This window comes from Heterocephalus glaber, unplaced genomic scaffold (assembly GCF_053883595.1).
Source record: "Heterocephalus glaber isolate CG9 unplaced genomic scaffold, H.glaber_assembly_v1.0 deba00001442, whole genome shotgun sequence".
NCBI lineage: Eukaryota > Metazoa > Chordata > Mammalia > Rodentia > Bathyergidae > Heterocephalus > Heterocephalus glaber.
This window is the reverse complement of record NW_028258296.1, coordinates 24,361,343-24,378,705: the sequence shown is the minus strand read 5'-3', so window position 1 is coordinate 24,378,705 and position 17,363 is coordinate 24,361,343. Positions and strand designations below refer to the sequence as shown.

Here is a 17,363-nt window from a genome sequence, read left to right as displayed (position 1 = left end):
ACACACACACACACACACACACACACACACACACATATATATAGAATATATACATGTGTATATATGGGATTATGTATATGTATGGAATTGAACTCAGGGAGTTTTTACTGTGCTACCTCTCTAGCCCTTTTTATTTTTTTTTAAATTTTTGAGATAAAGTCTCAGTTACTTCCTGGATCAATCCTGTGATTCCCCCTGCCTCAGCCTCCCAGAGTGCTGCGATTATAGCCATATGTCACCATGCCCGGGTTTCCAATATGCTCTTTAGCAGATGTGTTAGCCAACTTTCCACCTCTATAATGTAATACATAAGAAAAACAGCAAGAAAATGTTTATTTGGGCTCATGGTTTCAGAGGTTTAGTCCATGGTTGCTTGATCATATTGCTTTTGGCCTGTGACAGCTTAGTACATCATGGCAGAACCATGTGGTGGAAGAGACTCCTCACCTCATGGTGTTCAGAAAGCAAACAGAGAGAAGAGAGACTGGGGCCACAATATTCCCCTCAAGGGAGTGATCACATTGCAATAGCCTCTACTTCCTAAAGGTTGTACCACCTCCCAGTAGTGTGTCTGGGGACCAAGCTTTCAGCACATGAACCTTTAAGGGACATTTAAAATCCAAACCACAGTGGCAGACAAAGAAATTTTAGACACTAAATAGATTTTTTTCTACTGAAAATAACTTTAGCATTTATATTTCCAAATACATTGTAAAGACCTCTTAGATTTTACTGTACTTTTACTGTAGTCAATGGTGATCATATATTTTTGAATTCTTATACCAGAAAGTTATGTATAATAAACCAAGTTCTTCATTTTAGAAAAAGTTTTCATTTTGCATGTAATATGCATTAGTATTTTGTCTTACTATAAAATTCTAGGTCACCTTATTGTGTTTTCTATACTATGAAGAATGAGAAGCTTGCTATCTCTTATATGTAGGTAAACAATATTCAACTGGAAAACTTTTTTCTGCTTTGTTTATTTTTGGAATTCAGAAATTATGCCAACAGAGATCTGAAAATTTGGCTTTTCAGATAAAGAAGATATTTTCATAGCATTCTTTGACTGTAGATTAGATTACTTCTACTCTTTTTCCTCCATCTGAAATTCCTATCAAGTGCATGTTGCACATTCTTGACTCATGCTCTATGTAATTTTTCTCTCATGATGTCTTTTTTTCCCTCTGTTTTTAACAGGAATTCCTTTGATTTTCTAATCATTAGTGGGTTTGAGCAGTATCCCTTTTTGTTATTCAGCACTTCTTTTGATTTTATATTTCAGTATTTGCATCTTTTCACTTTTGAGAATGTGTTACTGCCCACAGAATATTCCTTTTAACATGAGAGACTGCCCTTCTAATCAGAGGAAATGTGCACCCATTGTCATAAAGGATATGAATTAGAACTTTTTTTTTCTGGTTTCAGGGATCGAACTCAGGACCTTGTGCTTGCCAGGCAGGCGCTATGCCACTGAACCACCTCCCCAGCCCTTTTGTTTGTTTGTTTGTTTTGTACTGGGGATTGAACTCAGGACCTTGCACTTGAGAGCAGCAGCACCACTGAGCTAAATCCCCAGCCCGAATTAGAATTTCTTAAGTGGCTATTCTCCCAGAAAGATCTCTTTTCTAGTTTGGAACATTTATTCTGATTGTTTAGCTTACTCAATTTCTTTTGAACTATTAATTTTCCACATGTGTTCAGGTATGCCCTTGTATGTTTGTTTGACCTATCTTCTCGTAGCCCTGAAAGCCTAAGGCATTGGTCCTTAACTGAAGAAGCACCACTGAATTAGCTTGGTTTAGATGCCAACCATTGTGTTACTGAACTATGACCAGTGGGGAGATGAAGTATGGAGGTTGTAACTGAGTCAAGCATCCATGTTGAATTTGTGTCACATTTTGCAAATTTTGAAGATAACATAGTCATTTGTTCATTCTTAACTTATTCATACATTTAATCAACATTTTAAATATTTATTTTATATTGTGTAACATTTGAAGTGCTAGAATATAGCAATTAAAAAAAACAGATACAAAGACCTATCATGTGAAATACTTTAATGAAGGAAAAGAGGAAATAAACACAAATCAATAAAATTCATTAGATGACAGTAATAATATGGGGAAATTTAAGAGAGGAGTTATAGGAACTTGGGTCAGAAAAGGAGACAGGTTTGTAAACTTATGTAGACTGTTCAAAGAAGGTGTTGCTGATCACTGATGATTAAAGGATAAGGTTTACAGGTACTGGGAATAGCATGCACAATAACAGACTGAGAAAGTCTCTGACATATACAAAGCACAGCAAGGGAGACAGAAATGTGGACTATGTGATAAGGTGAACTAGAGAGCAGGAGCCCGATTTACTGAGTCAGTATCAAGACTGGTTTTTAAGGATTTGAAGAAGTACCTGGGAAACTGGTGTATTAGAATTACAAAATGTGATTACATTATAAAAAGAACCACACAAAATGATAAAAGAGAAAAAAAAAATGGAAGCAGAGAGATCTACTGGAATTTCCTGTAATCATCTCAACAAGAGATAATGATGACACACTCAGGAAGTGACAGGAAAGGTGCCGGAAAGTGATCAGAGTCTGGATCTACAAGACTACTCTGTATTTTGTACAAAGGAAGAAGCAGATTGAAGTAAGGCTTCACACAGACTGCTGAGCAGTGGTAAATGTTTTATCTAGTTGGTCTTGGCTTACAAGAAGTCATATACATACTGTATCTCATCTATTGTCATGAGATTAAACATCATTCTAGACTGATTTTTGACTTCACAATAAATAGGCACAAGAATGTGAATGTAACCATATGATCTACTAGTTCTTATACATAATTGAGAAGCTACCAGACTAACTGGAATGTCTACTTAGAGATGTAGCTAAGTTTCTACACTTGATTTTAGCCAAAAGGCCAAGAAGCAATGAAGTAGCTAAGACACACTATGGTATTGGACATTGGTATTGATGATCCAGTATATAATTGGTGAGCTAATGGCAATTATGTGCTAAATATGATGGACCTGAAAATGAAGTTGTTAAAATATGCGTGTTCTCCATTTATTTAACTGTGAATCTGTAATCCACTGTCTCACTTCTTGAGTGCCTGCTGGACTACAGGGATAGTTCTCAGGGTGGAGTTCAGCAGTCAGAGGTCATAGTAAGTTGCTATTAAATCTAAACCTACAACCATCATGTAGTCATTTTGTAAACTTCATGTTCATAAATGTTTACAAAACCAGCATGCAATGAAAAAGATTGCTTTACCAGCAGGCTTAAATAATCATAATTTTCGTGAGGCAATAGTATATAATGGAAGAGAACAGAGTACATCTGGTGCTTATGGGATTCACTAGGATACTCTTGATATTTCCATGGCTCATTAAAATGTGTTGGAAGCAACCATAGCCTAATTGAAGCACAGAAATAGATGTTCTGATCCCTTAGGAATGGAGATGTGTGTCTCCCCACCAGAACAGCAAAACCTGATGGAGGGAACAACTGGCCCAGTATGAGCAAAATCTTGAATTAGTAAAGAGGAAGACTCTGAATACCAATAATAACCGTGAAGTGAAGGGCAGCAACTGATCTGTTGTGTGAAATTTAAATTTTTTTATTGTAACTAGCCAGCAAACTAGAAAAGTCATGAGGGAAAGGAAGGAACTTTCCATGAGCTATAAGGGGATCTGAGCAGTGTAGGAGATGTGCCCTCTCATATTGTCTCCTAAGGCATCCTTTTTGCATAATCCATTGGCAACTAACTGAAAACATCAGAGACCTACCATCGGAGTGTTCTCTTCCAACCTACACATGGGCCAGACCAGGAATCCAGGTTAGGCTCCCAGAAGCCCCCACTCAGAGATGGAAGTTGAAGATGGAAGTTGGAGAGAAAGCACTCCACTTTTCTCACACATCCCAATGGGAATGTCAAAGCAGGTTTTACTTTTTTTCTTAAAAGTTCCCTCAAGGAGGTTGAATTCCTGGTTCTCACAAAGGAACCTGCTCTACATGCTCCCACTCCTTGGCTTCATTCACTCATTCACTTCATTCACCCATTCATTCTAAATTTTTACTGTCCCACTCTCCTACTTTGATTTTTAGAGTCACTTTCCAAATAAGTCCCTTACTCTCAAATCCTTGCCTCAGGAACTGAACCTCAGGAAATCATAAAATACAGATACCCTGTATTTTATTCCCTGTGCATCATAAAATACAGATACCATAAAAACAACTATCATTTGCAATTGTTCTCAGAATAAAATGTGACATTTAAAATGTCCAGATCTAACTATCAAAAAGGAGCTATGGAAGTGAGTACAATGATGATTTACTCAGCAAACACAAATGGACCATAATGAAATGCTTGAGTTTGAATCTTAAGATCCATTTATCAGTAACTCTGTGATTTGAGGTTACTCTGTCTCTCTGTGCCATCACTGTGCCCCAAAACTGGGGGCAAATACTTGCTGGGAGAATTGAAGTACGCAATCCGTATAAAGTAGTGAGCACTGCACAGGGAACACAGCAAATGTTTAAAAAATAATATTGTCAACATTCATTGTGCATTAAATATCAATAACTTTGTCTTTTTCTCTAAGTTAAAGTTTTCAGCTACTGAACCTACTGTAAAAACAATAAATTTTATCCAGTGTAAGTGTATCTAACATTTCAGAAATCGGCCCTCAAAAATTATAAAGTTTTCCCTCCAAAAGTATGTGTTTCCAAATTCAAGATAAATATAATTTCAAACCAGATAAAATAACATACACTTGGAAAAATTGTAAAATATGTCCAAACTCTCTTTCAGTAACAATGTGTAATTTCTGGGAAATCAGGCCAAATACTCCCAAACCTTTCCACTAGGTAACACTCAGGAAATTCCCTAACTGTGTAGTCACTGACTGCTTTATGGTTTCACTTTCCTTTAGAGAAATTTGGGAATCCCCTTCTGACTTTCCTAGTGCTTGTATTTCATATTCAAATTATCTGCTGGGAGGTGGGGCCTGGGAGGAGAAAGGAAATTTCAAGCATGAGGTGAATCCGGAGACAACTGTTAAAACTCTATCAATCCTCCTCAGAGCAGCTTTCATTCCTGCTCTAAAAGACCTCTGCTCCTGATTTTATAAGGTAAGATTGAGAAAAGGAAGGAGAGAGATTTGCAAAGTGCAGTCAGTTTTTAAAATATTCTATGCAGGATAGAACACAGCTTGGCCTGATGTGCCTAGTAAAGACTAAACTGTGGTAAAATCAGACAGGCAGCAGAATTTATTAAGTGCCAGCTACATTTACTTCCTGCTGAATTAGACACAAGCATGAGTATAGGCTACCTTGAGATTTTGAAATGCCTTTAAACTGTTTTTCATTGTCTTCCATCTTATAACTAATTAGGACTCATAACTGCCACTTAAAATACTTTATTTTAAAATATTTTAAAATATTTTTTTAAAAATAAAATTTAAAAAAAATTTTTTAAATATTTAAAAAAAAATAGTTTTTAGCCTTTGCTAAAAACTAATGAAAATAGCTCAAACTACTGCCTTAAAGTTTCAAGAACTATGATTATGTTCTTTTCAGGAGAAAAAGCCATGGTTGCACTATAAATAGCTTGCTGATATTAAGAGCAAAAAAGAAGAAAAGAAAAATTGAAACTCAGAGTGAACAATGAAGAGGTTTCAGGAAAACAGAAATATGTTTTTAGCCATACTCTGGTACTTTGAAAGTAGATTTTTTTCTTTTAGACATAGACTGACTTCATTGTTTTCTTTATTTTTTCCTGGCACTCATTCATTTGTTAATCACCTGTGTGTTGGATTTTGTCTCTACTGCTCTACTGCCTGTACTGTTATGAGTCACTTGATTTACAGCTGGATTTCTCAATACTCTCCAGGTATTCTCTAATTCTTGTCATTCCTCAGAATTCTCTCCTCCTTTGAATTTTTTACCATGGCTCATCCATCACATATTTGATTTCCCTTTATCTCACAAAGTGCTTTTTTTCTTCAAACTCAAAAGTAAAAATAAAGCAAAAGCAAACAAAAGTACAAAACTAAGCTAGAATAACGTAGCTGAAAAGAGAGATGTTTTCTTCCAGAAATCCATTACTAACACTACTGAGCATTTTTCTTGTATTTCTTTGCCTTTTTTCTTCTTTGTATTTTTTCTTTGCTGCAGTTCTCTTTCCTTTTCAAGGTAGCAGTTTTATTGATATAAATGAGCATTTACTTACTTTTTTGTTTTTTAGAAAACATACTTAAAGAGTTCAGTGAAATGCTAGTGTGACACATGTAGCAAAGTGCAGGTCCAGCTTTGGAAATCAATTGTAAGTTTTACAAAGTCAAAATGTGCACTTTTTTCTTATGTGGTTTGGTCTATTCTTTTTTTTTGTATATCCTTTTATTGGTACATTTTAGTTGTACAATATAATGACATTCATCATTGGAGATATGCACCTTTACATACTCTCTTGGTTCTTATTTTTTCCCCCTTCCCCTGCCCTCCCTTCAACCCCTCCATCCCTCCCTATTTACAAAGACTTTGTTTCTTTTTTTTCATTTTCTCATATTAATTCCATTCCCCTTTTTCCTTTCCCCTACCCCTCCCACTTCCCCTTCCCCTTTGCCCCTTTTCTTCCTATTTCACATTATCTATTATACCTTTGAGTCCTTATTTACACTTTCAGTTTCTCACACTAGAGAAACTATGCGGTATTTACACACATGTGTCCTATTTATTTCACTTAAGAGTATCTCCTCAATGTGCATCCATTTAGAAATAAATGTCTCTAATTTCTCATTTTTGATGGCTGAGTAGTACTCTATTTTATAAAAAAGGTTTGGTCTATTCTTATGTTGCTTTTATTTATAAAACTTATGGGACTCAGAGTTAGAGACAATGCATCCTAGTGATATAAGGGAAATAATATAACTCCCAACCTGCTAGATGTCAGATATGCCAAGTTCATGTCCCCCCAAATCAAAGAAGGAATTGTAAGGAACATTGGAGACTGAGAGTAGGAAAACTTTATTGAGAGAGATAGCTCCTGAGAGACAGGAAAGGACCTGAAAGTGAGTCACCAATGAGCCCTCTTCTCAAAGGAAGTTTTATAGAGCAAAATCATGAGGTGGGTACAAAAATCACAAGGTGGGCACAGTGTGGGTCAAAACTATGATCAACCAATAAGATTACAAGTATAGCTGCTTAGGTAATATTGATTCAATGGGAAAGCAGGTCATGTAGCAAATATACATGGAAAGAACAAAGACTTTTTAGGAAGGGATGAATCAGGTGGTCTTAGTCACCCACCAAGGTGACTGATGTCCATCTAGACTTTATTGGACATAGCGATACGATTTATCTTATCTCCTGGGGAGATGTGTAGGCTTGACCATTCCACTTTTATCTTGGCCTCCAACAAATGCACCTCTGGCCACAGTTGTAATGCGTTATCATCTTCTGTATCTTCTGACCCCCTCAAGGGCCCAGCACTCTAAGACTGCCTATAATATTTCTACATAACTTAGTTGTCTATAATACTAGAATACACACTGTAGGCTGAGTTATAAGTGACAGAGTAACAGTTATATATGTATTTTGAACACATTTAATATGCAAAGATATTTTAGAGAGTTGGCTCCTTTAAAAGCATTAAAGATACTATCCAGATACCATCTGGGATAAAATATAAAATAATATTATTAATTGAGATACACAGCACTAATATTATTAATAAGGAAGTCTGAAAACTCACGTAGCTTAGTTTCCTCCCCATAAATGGCATCATTCTAAAACACAAGAGTTCACAAGACCCAATATCTCCTTATAGATTTAACTTAATGTATCTTTTGATTTCCTGGCTAATTATTGGAGACCACGCTGCAATGTTTCCACATCTTTCTAATGTAAAACTGATTCTAGCGCATACTATATACAAACTAAGTAACCAGAATTCCTCAAATATAAGCTATAAAAGTTGTATTAAAAGTAGATTAGAATGAAAAGACACTTGGCATTTGAGTTCTAAATTCATTGTTGAATTGTCTTTTTCGGGGTCAGATTTCCACTGGGTATTTTCTAACTACCATGTCTAGGGCTGTGCCATTTGCAAATGGATTTCCTATTATTAGCTCCCAAACTGTTTCTTTCTTATCTGTCATTAGAATGATGTACAGGGCAATGGCTACGAGAAACAGGAGAGAATAGGTCTTCATGACTGTTAAAAACACCAAAGGCAACAACAATTAAGAAGCCCACAGTTTTTAATTTCTGATGGTGAAAAGAATAGATCTTTTTATTTTAGATTTCTATAAAAAAAATGAAGTCAAGCAGGTGGTATACTTTAGCTTCTATAGTAAATAATCATAAATGAAAGGAACTTTTTATGAAAAGCAAGCATTTGCTTATATCTCATATAGCTTAAAAAATATTTTACTATGGACTCTTCAAGTTACAGGAATTAGTGCTTAGAAGTAGAAGATAAATGATTAAGTGCAGGAAGGAAGTTTTTTTAAGAAAGTTTTTTTTTTTTACTCATTCAGCCAATTATAAAATGATCGTGCTTTGAAGCTTTGGCTTAATATCAGACACTAATAACTATGTAGAGAATTCTTTAAAAGGCACAGCTGTAAGAAGTAAATGACTGTGAGTTGTTAAATAGTGTTACATAATGGCCTGGCAGTATTTAATGAAAGGCAGTTTGGCTTGATGTATACCTAATAAAAGAAAAAAGCAACAAGTATAATATAACAATGATAGTAAAAGATCAACTAAGGAACATAGGTAAGACTTAAACCAATGAGATGAGTTAAATTCAAACCATAAGTACCTGATACTCAGAAAATAGATTTCTCTATGTCTACCAAATTCTCATATATAAGCCTATGAATGGGCCTAGAACCTATTTTATTGTTTCCCTCTTTGCTTCTTCTAGTTATTTTATTTTTAAATTTCTTAAGAAACTTAGGCCATGCTAGCGAATAGTGTATTCCCAGGTTTAGTAGGCAAAAGAGCTTTCTCTGCTGAAACACTAGAAATTCCATCCCATCCCATGTGTTCCTTGGCAGACATAGACTCATCTTAGACATGGCCCCAGAGATCATGCCAGAGCCACTGTGCCTCATTGAAAACACTGAAGAGAAGCTAGTGGTTAAGCAAGAAGCTCTGAAGATCCTGTCTGCCATCACCCAGCCCGTCGTGGTGGTGGCTATCGTGGGCCTCTACCGCACAGGCAAATCCTACCTGATGAACAAGCTGGCTGGGAAGGAAAAGGGTGAGTGCCACCAACAAAGCTCTGCTGGGCCACTGTCTACCCATGATGTCACCATACAGCACGGGGATGTAAGGAGAAAAAAGTTGGAGATGCATATTGATAGCCAGTGCTTGGGCCATGATTAATCATTTTATCTCCTGGGAAATAAAAGGTAGCTCACTATCCCTGACATATAACTTCATTTTTTATTTTATTTTGTTTGCCTTAAGAGCTCCTTGGGAAAACACATGTTCCCCTCATAAGGAATAAGACATCAATAAAATAATTTCCATATACATAAACTTAAAATTTTAGTACCATGATATTATAATTAAAACCCTATCAAATCCAAACTATTTTATTTGATATTATTTCCTCACTCATCTATTGAAATTCAGATCAATACTTGTATTTTCTGCAATCTCTTCTTCTTGCTTTGCTTAATCACTATAATAATTATCCAGAAAGAACCCAATTTCCAGACACCTTGTCTATGACAACCTCTCCTCTTCCCTTTGCAGGGTTTTCTGTTGGCTCCACGCTGCAGGCCCACACCAAGGGGATCTGGATGTGGTGTGTGCCTCATCCTGAGAAGCCAGACCACACCCTAGTTCTGCTTGACACCGAAGGTCTGGGAGACATAGAGAAGGTAAAGAAGAAAGATTATTTTTTAATTAATATCCTCATCTGTGAAGTTCTTTACACAGGGAGTTTTGGGTTTGGTTTTGCTTTTGCTTTTTCCTAAATTTGTACTTCTTCTTGAACAAGGTATACGCCCTTTTCTCCTTCCTGTTATTGATAGTGAGATTTAGGAAGGCTGAAGTGAGAACATATATTTACAAGGCAGAATCAATACTGGAAGAATTATCCTTATATTGAGCTAAGTAATTCCTAGATGCATACAGATGTTGGAGATAAAATCACTGCTACAAGCCTAGTCTTACAAAAAAGAACATAGGCTAAGGCTCTGCGTTAGGCCAACTTCAGTTCAAATCTCTAGTACTTGTAGCTCTCTGACTTTGACAAAAATAATTATCCCTGAAATTTAATTTTTCTTCAGTCTTATCCAAATCATTAAACTCTGAACACATGGGCCTTTCTAGTCTATGTTGGTGTTTAACAACCAGCTACATTGAGAAAAATGTCTTGATGTTTACCAGTACCATTTCCTAAACCCTCCAATCATAACTGGTTTCAGTCTACCAAAGTGAGGTCACTACATTCAGACTTGGAAAGAGATGTATACAATTAGCTTTTGTGAGCTGACGCAGGCTGATTCTTGCACAGATACAGAAATTTCTCTTGAATATCCATTGTTTTTTATGTTTTTTAAAATTTTTCTTTTGATTTGCTAACATTCAACAATGAAAAGCCATAATTTCAACTTCATTTTCTCCTCTACAAGATGTAGTAGTAATTATAAACAGCTTACAGCATTGTTTTTGGCAATAGATAAGATCAGTAATGTGGACTGCCTTGTGGATGGTAATTACTCAATAAAACATATATACATCATGTATATAGGCCATTTTTATTTTAGACCCTGGAAAACATTGATTTTAAGTACTGTGGTTACCCAATTATCTTTGACTATTCATATTGCAAATATCTAGCAGCAGTTATAATAGAAACTAGTGAGTTAACAATAAACGGATCAGTATAAAATCACTTATAGTTTTGACACAAAGTTCATGTGTCTGACAATGACTTTTGTGTTGTTTAATATTTATATGTCAGGATCTTATTGTCATGATTGCTCATCTGGGAATGCCATGAGATAAGAGAAATTTGTTCCGACTTTTAGGTTGATGATACAAATGATGCCCAGATCTTTGCACTGGCGATCCTGCTGAGCAGCACCTTTGTATACAACACCATGAACAACATTGACCAGGGTGCTATCGACCTACTGCAGTATCCTTTTGTGGTGCAGGATGGCAGCAAAGCCAGGGAAATCTCTGTTCACTAGCTATAAGGCTGTGGAATCTGGTGAATCACAAAAATTTAACTATGATAAACATCAAAAGTACAACAAAAAGAGCCTTTATATTTACTGCTAGAATTTGACTGCTAGAGAAAAAATACAGGCTTGGGGAGGCATGAAATAAAACGTGGGCTTTGATGCTCTCCTATTTTTGCAAATTTCCTTAATTGCATCTCAGCAATGTGACAGAACTGACAGATGTGCTCAGGGCAAGGAACTCACCTGAACTTAATGAGGTTGAAGATGCTGCTGACTTAGTGAGCTTCTTTCCAAACTTAGTGTGGACTCTGAGAGATTTCTACCTGGGTCTGGAAGCAGAAGGAAAACTCATCACACCAGATGAGTACCTGGAAAATTCACTAATGGTCAAAGAAGGTAAGGGCATTTTGGTTTGGAAAAAGGAAAAAAATAACCCCACAAATTACCTCTTATTGTAGGTGGCTGGATGTCTTCTTTTCCATATTTATCCACTTAACTCTTTTACAAAACAAATAATAAATATTAATAATTTAGAATAAACTAATCGATTCAATATTAAACTATATCACATATCTATTTTTGGATCAAATTTTGTTTTTTCTTCCTTTCCCTGATTATTTCCTCAGGGTTTACAAAGGCATATTACTAAGTAACATTAGGGGAAAGGAAATTTATTTGAGCAAATAATGACCACTAACTTTATACTAAAATTCTATTTTTTCTTCTCCAGGTAGCAATGAGAGAATTCAAAATTTCAATTTGCCCCGTCTGTGTATAAAGAAGTTCTTTCCAAGAAAGAAATGCTTTATCTTTGACTCACCCGCTGAGAAGAAGAAGCTTGCCCGGCTTGAGGAGCTGCATGATGATGAGCTGTATCCTGAGTTTGTGCAACAAGTGGGAGAATTCTGTTCTTATGTCTTCAGCCACTCCACAGCCAAGATTCTTCCAGGAGGCATCACGGTCAATGGACCTCGTGAGTATCTGTTTAGGTAATTTTCTTCAACTCGATGTAAAGTATAAGAAAGACATGAGTCTCCTTGTAGGACCAATGGTGACAAATGCATAAGTAATTATCACCATGAAAATCATGTGCCACATGTTTATAAAGTTTTAATGGATAAGAAAAATATTTCTAGTATTTTATATTTTAGTAATGCCTAAAGTTATATAAAATTGGGAAAAAAATGAAGATAGTGTTCCACTGTTGAACTAGACTAATCCACATTGATTGGCAGCATTTGTTCAACAAACATTTTGGGTTTGCATTATGTGTCACAGTTTTGATAGGCAAAAAGTGAATAAGGCATACATGTTCCTGGTAGAAAGAGAACATGGTTGATACAAATATACAAAGACTCAATTTGCTTAGATTCCTAAAAGATATCTAAGCATACTTCATGTTCTAGTTTTACCTAAAAACTCTGTGTCTCAGAATTCTGTAAATAATTGCTATATTTAAGGTGGAAATTGAGAATAAATTGACAGAGCACTGAAACAGAGAAATTCCAGCAAAGAATAAGACAAACTTCCTTTAAAATTGCTTATTTTTCTCCATGCTGACTTTACCATAATAAAATAAAAGAGAAAGGGAAATTCTGAAGGAAATGGAAAACTGAAGAAAAGGGAAAGAAAGGAAAGATTAAAAACCCAGAGGTCTAGAGCATTTGAATCAAGTATGCATGACTTTTTTTATAATCTCATTTGTTTATGGAGAGCTATGTTATGTGAACTGTCACATATGTCTTGAGATTTTTTCCTATTTTCTTCTTTGAACACTATGTTTTTTTCCTAAAGAAGGAAAGACCAGAGGGCCAGGGATTTAGCTCAGTGGTTCCACCACCTGCCTTGCAAATGCAAGGTCCTGAGTTCAATCCCCGGTATCAAAAAAAATAGAAGAAGGAAAGACCAGGTTTTGTAATCATATAATTTTCCAAAAGATCTTATCTGGGCCACTTGACTATTGCCCAGAATGCTGAAAAATTTTAGTCAATGAATTACTAACTTGACATTGTGAGAACTAGTCAAATAGATCATAGACTCTCTGCACCAACAGCATAAACATCTCTTCCTCTATGAAGGTCTGGAGAGCCTGGCACAAACCTATGTCAATGCCATCAACAGTGGGGATCTGCCCTGCATCAAGAACTCAGTCCTGGCCTTGGCCCAGAGAGAAAACTCAGCTGCAGTGCAGAAGGCCTTGGCCCACTATGATCAGCAGATGGGCCAGAAGGTGCAGCTGCCCACAGAAACCCTCCAGGAGCTGCTGGAGCTGCACAGGGCCTGTGAGAGGGAGGCCATGGAAATATTCACAAAGAACTCTTTCAAGGATGAGGACCAAAGCTTCCAGAAGGAATTACAGGTAATTATTAATATTTTTTGTTCTAGTTCCTGGACAGTAACTTTCATAAAAGGCAAATATTTCTATGAATGGTAAAACAGGACTTAATTAATTAAAAGTTTCTACTAGACTAGAAAATAATGGTAGTTACTTATATATCTATAATATCACTTCTATTCTGAAAACAAGCAGACATATAAATAGGGCCAGTAGTGGCGAACCTATGATACTCGTCCTGCAGCGGGCTGATGGTATCATTGAAAGCTCTAAAATGTTCGCCATCATGGCTGTAGACTGTTTAGATTTTGAAGTTTCCACATATGGACACAACTCATATTCATTGTTATACCCATGGAGCAAGCTTGAATTGATTCTATTCTCTTAAAATTGTATTTATAATATTAACTTTACTGCCTTATTAGTCAAACAGAATCACCATTTTTATCTACTAAAATATAATGTATCCAAGTTTAATAGAATAATCTAATACCATTCTAGTTAAATTACTCAATTCTTCCCTTTCATTGAAGGTGGAAAAACACTAAAAGCAGAAATGTTGTAAAACAGTAAGTTGCATTTAATACTTGGGCATAAGGCTAAGGGTTATGTGGTCATAAGGTTACATCTAAGGAGAAAAATAAAGAGAAAGTGGTTTCTAATCCAAAACTAAAAGTTATTTTTTATACAGTATCATCCTCAGAACTTTTCCAGGTTTGATTGGAAAGACACAGTCTTGTTTATATTCCATTAAATTTATAGAAAAATGGATTCTTTTTGGAAACAATTTCTGGAAATACTGAATTTTTGTTAACATCACCATGGGTTTTTGTCCCTTTGAAGACCCTACTAGATGCAAAGCAAACAGATATTTGCAAGCAGAACAAGGAAGCCTCTTCAAAACGTTGCTCAGCTTTACTTCAGAACATTTTTTGTCCTCTGGAAGAAGCCATGATGTTCGGGATTTATTCTAGGCCAGGAGGCCATAATCTCTTCCTTCAGAAAAGGGAAGAGCTGAAGGCAAAGTACTATCAGGAGCCTGGGAAAGGAATACAGGTATCTTTAGTTTATCTATTAATTATGGAAAAGATGGCCTCCTTTTGAAAAAAAGCATTGAAGAATAAAAACACCTATATAGGCCTAAGAATGAGGTTTGTGTCTCTGCCTAGGAGTTATTCATTCATTGAATGAATATAAATGGGAAATCATGTAATCATGTACATTGGCATAGTTGTGAGATTAAAATGAGCCATTACCGTAATCAAAATTTTATTGTAACCATTAATACTCAATACAACATGCCACCTGCCTTGCAAGTGCAAGGTCCTGAGTTCGATCCCCAGTACCAAGAAAAAAAATACTCAATACAACAAAGGACCCTTTTTTTTTTTTTTTTTTTTGGCTGCATAGGACAGAAGCTTCAAAGGTTTTAATTCAGTTTCGAGTACACATAAATTTAAGACTTAAATGTCATTAATTTTCCACCTTTCTTTTTTTCCCTAGATCTTTCTTTATTTTTCTGTTCAGTTTTCCTGACTTGGCTTCATTTTCAACCAGGTTCAACCCATATGGCAACAAAGATGACATCCCAGTTCTGGGCCCAACCCCTCTTTAATGCCCTAAGTCCCCAGGAGATACAGCATCTCATTTCCAGCCTGCATTCATGTTAGTCAGTCTCTCTCTCTCTCTCTCTCTCTCTCTCTCTCTCTCTCATTGAACAACCCAAGGGCCCAAGATTTAGCTCAGTGGTTCCACTGCCTGCCTCACAAGCTCAAGGTGCCGAGTTCGATCCTCAGTACAAAAAAAAAAAAAAAAAAAAGAATTGAACAACCCAGGGTGTATGCCAGACAAACACTCTAGCACTGAGCTACACGTAGCTTTTTGTGTGTTTTTGTTTCATTGTTTGTTTGTTTTGTGACAGGGTCTTCTTAAATTGTCTAGGCTGACCTTAAATTTGTTATCTCCTGACTCTCATTCTCCTGAGTAGCTGGGATTACAGACATGCACCACCACTCTCAGACATATTCGCCATTTAACACCTAAGATGCAGAACTTTTTCATCTGCAAGCAGCTTTTTAATATCTAGTGGCAAATGGGTGCTGTGATTGGCACAGCATGCCTCATGCCCATACCTGGGACAGAATACGCTTACGGACAGTTCCACCAGGTGCTAGCTGACCATCTCCTAGAAGGGAGAGATGCTTTGAGGAAAAATCTAAAGTCATTTATAATCACCCTTTCTTAGTTGTAACTGCATTTTTTGGGGGCCATAGGCTGAAGAAGAGCTGCAGAAATATTTAAAGTCTAAGCAGTCTGTGAGTGATGCAATTCTACAAACAGACCAGGCTCTCACCGCCAAGGAAAAGGAGAGGCAAGGTAAGAGGGAAATGGAAGCAACGCAAGACATACAAGAAATCTCTGCAAATTTAAAAATAAATGTGACCTGTATCGCCCCAGATCATTAATCTAAGGCAAGAATTGCAAAGATCCCTTACCTGCGTATGGCACAGTCAGCTAAAATTTGGATATCTGGAAAGTAAAAATAACTCCAGGGAATTTTACCTATGGAGTTAGAATAGCAAGATGGGAAGCAGAAGGAAGGTAATCTGAGAGAAGTTTGTCATTTTCCTTCTTCTTTGCAGAGGCCCAGCGGAGAGCAGAGGCTCAAAGGGCCAGAGCTGAAAGACTGGCGGCCATTGCCAGGGAGAATCAGCGAATCGTGGAGGAGAAGGAGAGGCTCCATCAGCAGCAAGTGAGACAGATGGAGATAGAAAGAGCAAACTTTCTGGCACAGCAGCAAAGGGAACAGGAACGTCGGCTCCAGGTAGTTATCAATTGTTTCACCTCAGGGTTGTACTCATCTCTCCTCTCTCTGTAAGCAGGAGAGCAGGAGCCTTTGGCAAAGAGGAGAGGTGCATAACTTGTAGCTCAAGCCAAATACTCTGCAGTCAGACTGCTGGGTGAACTCAGGCACCACTTACCAAATACGCAGTTTAGGCAAGTTCTCGCTTCCCTCTGTGCCTTGTTTTCCTCTCATGCAAAATGGAGACAGAGGTGGTACATATTTTGTAAGGTTAGTGTAATAATTAAACGCATTAATACTTGTGTCCAGAATGGTATTTGGTAAAGAGTAAGTACTATACATTGATAAATTAAAAATAAGGCATTTCAGCCCCATAGTAGTCTTTAAACTTGGTAATTGCTCTGTAAAATGTTTTGACTTGATTATAGATACTTTGTTACATTAATTTCTTGTTGCTGTATCTTTGCTCCTGCCCTTCTCTTGATCATCTCTTGTTCTGAAAAACTTTAACTTGCAGTTTGTTACACCCAGTCTTTTAGTTTTAACATTGCTTGAGTAGCAGTAGCTCTTGTTCACATCTAAATCTATTTGCTGGGGAGCAGAACCAGTGTGCCCCAGGTTTCAGATGAGGCAAGTTAAGTCTCAAAGTGACCTACCACACAGCCCTTAAGGTGTCAAAACTGCCATCCCAGTGAGTGGGAGAACAGAGCACTGCTGCCCTTGCAAGCCTGGTATGAAGTTCCTCTGTGAGCAGCCTCCTGAGACAATCAACATCTTAACCCTTCCCCTTGGATTTCCAGCCTACCTGCAGGTATTGGTTGCTCAGCAGCTACTCTAAGACATTCTTGAAATTGCAGCTCTTTCCCAAAGGGCAGGATGGGGAACCTGTAGTATTTGATCTCTGCTTCTGTCTCTAAAAGTATGGTGACTTGGAACATATCCTCATATAAGGCTCAGATGCCTCACCTGATGCTGAATGTCACCTGGATGCTTTTTTTTTTCAAATTT

At 36.8% G+C, this 17,363-nt stretch overlaps 1 protein-coding gene and 1 long non-coding RNA gene across 2 annotated transcripts in view; one reads left to right on the top strand and one right to left on the bottom strand.

Annotated features, from left to right (window-relative positions):
- The first annotated feature begins 9,088 nt into the window (after nt 1-9,088).
- LOC101698564 (guanylate-binding protein 5) overlaps nt 9,089-17,363 on the top strand; it is an 11,353-nt gene continuing 3,078 nt past the window's right edge. The window contains exons 1-9 of the mRNA XM_004841310.3: nt 9,089-9,275; nt 9,776-9,903; nt 11,059-11,168; nt 11,417-11,613; nt 11,948-12,190; nt 13,296-13,576; nt 14,396-14,608; nt 15,826-15,928; nt 16,195-16,376. Coding sequence (XP_004841367.2) covers nt 9,089-9,275; nt 9,776-9,903; nt 11,059-11,168; nt 11,417-11,613; nt 11,948-12,190; nt 13,296-13,576; nt 14,396-14,608; nt 15,826-15,928; nt 16,195-16,376 — 1,644 coding nt within the window. The remainder of the gene's footprint in view (nt 9,276-9,775; nt 9,904-11,058; nt 11,169-11,416; nt 11,614-11,947; nt 12,191-13,295; nt 13,577-14,395; nt 14,609-15,825; nt 15,929-16,194; nt 16,377-17,363) is intronic.
- Nucleotides 9,744-17,363, bottom strand: part of LOC147827644 (uncharacterized) — a 46,787-nt gene continuing 39,167 nt past the window's right edge. The window contains exons 2-5 of the long non-coding RNA XR_015451965.1: nt 12,038-12,220; nt 11,664-11,715; nt 11,461-11,585; nt 9,744-9,885 (exon numbers count right to left, since the gene is read on the bottom strand). This is a non-coding gene — a long non-coding RNA (uncharacterized LOC147827644). The remainder of the gene's footprint in view (nt 9,886-11,460; nt 11,586-11,663; nt 11,716-12,037; nt 12,221-17,363) is intronic.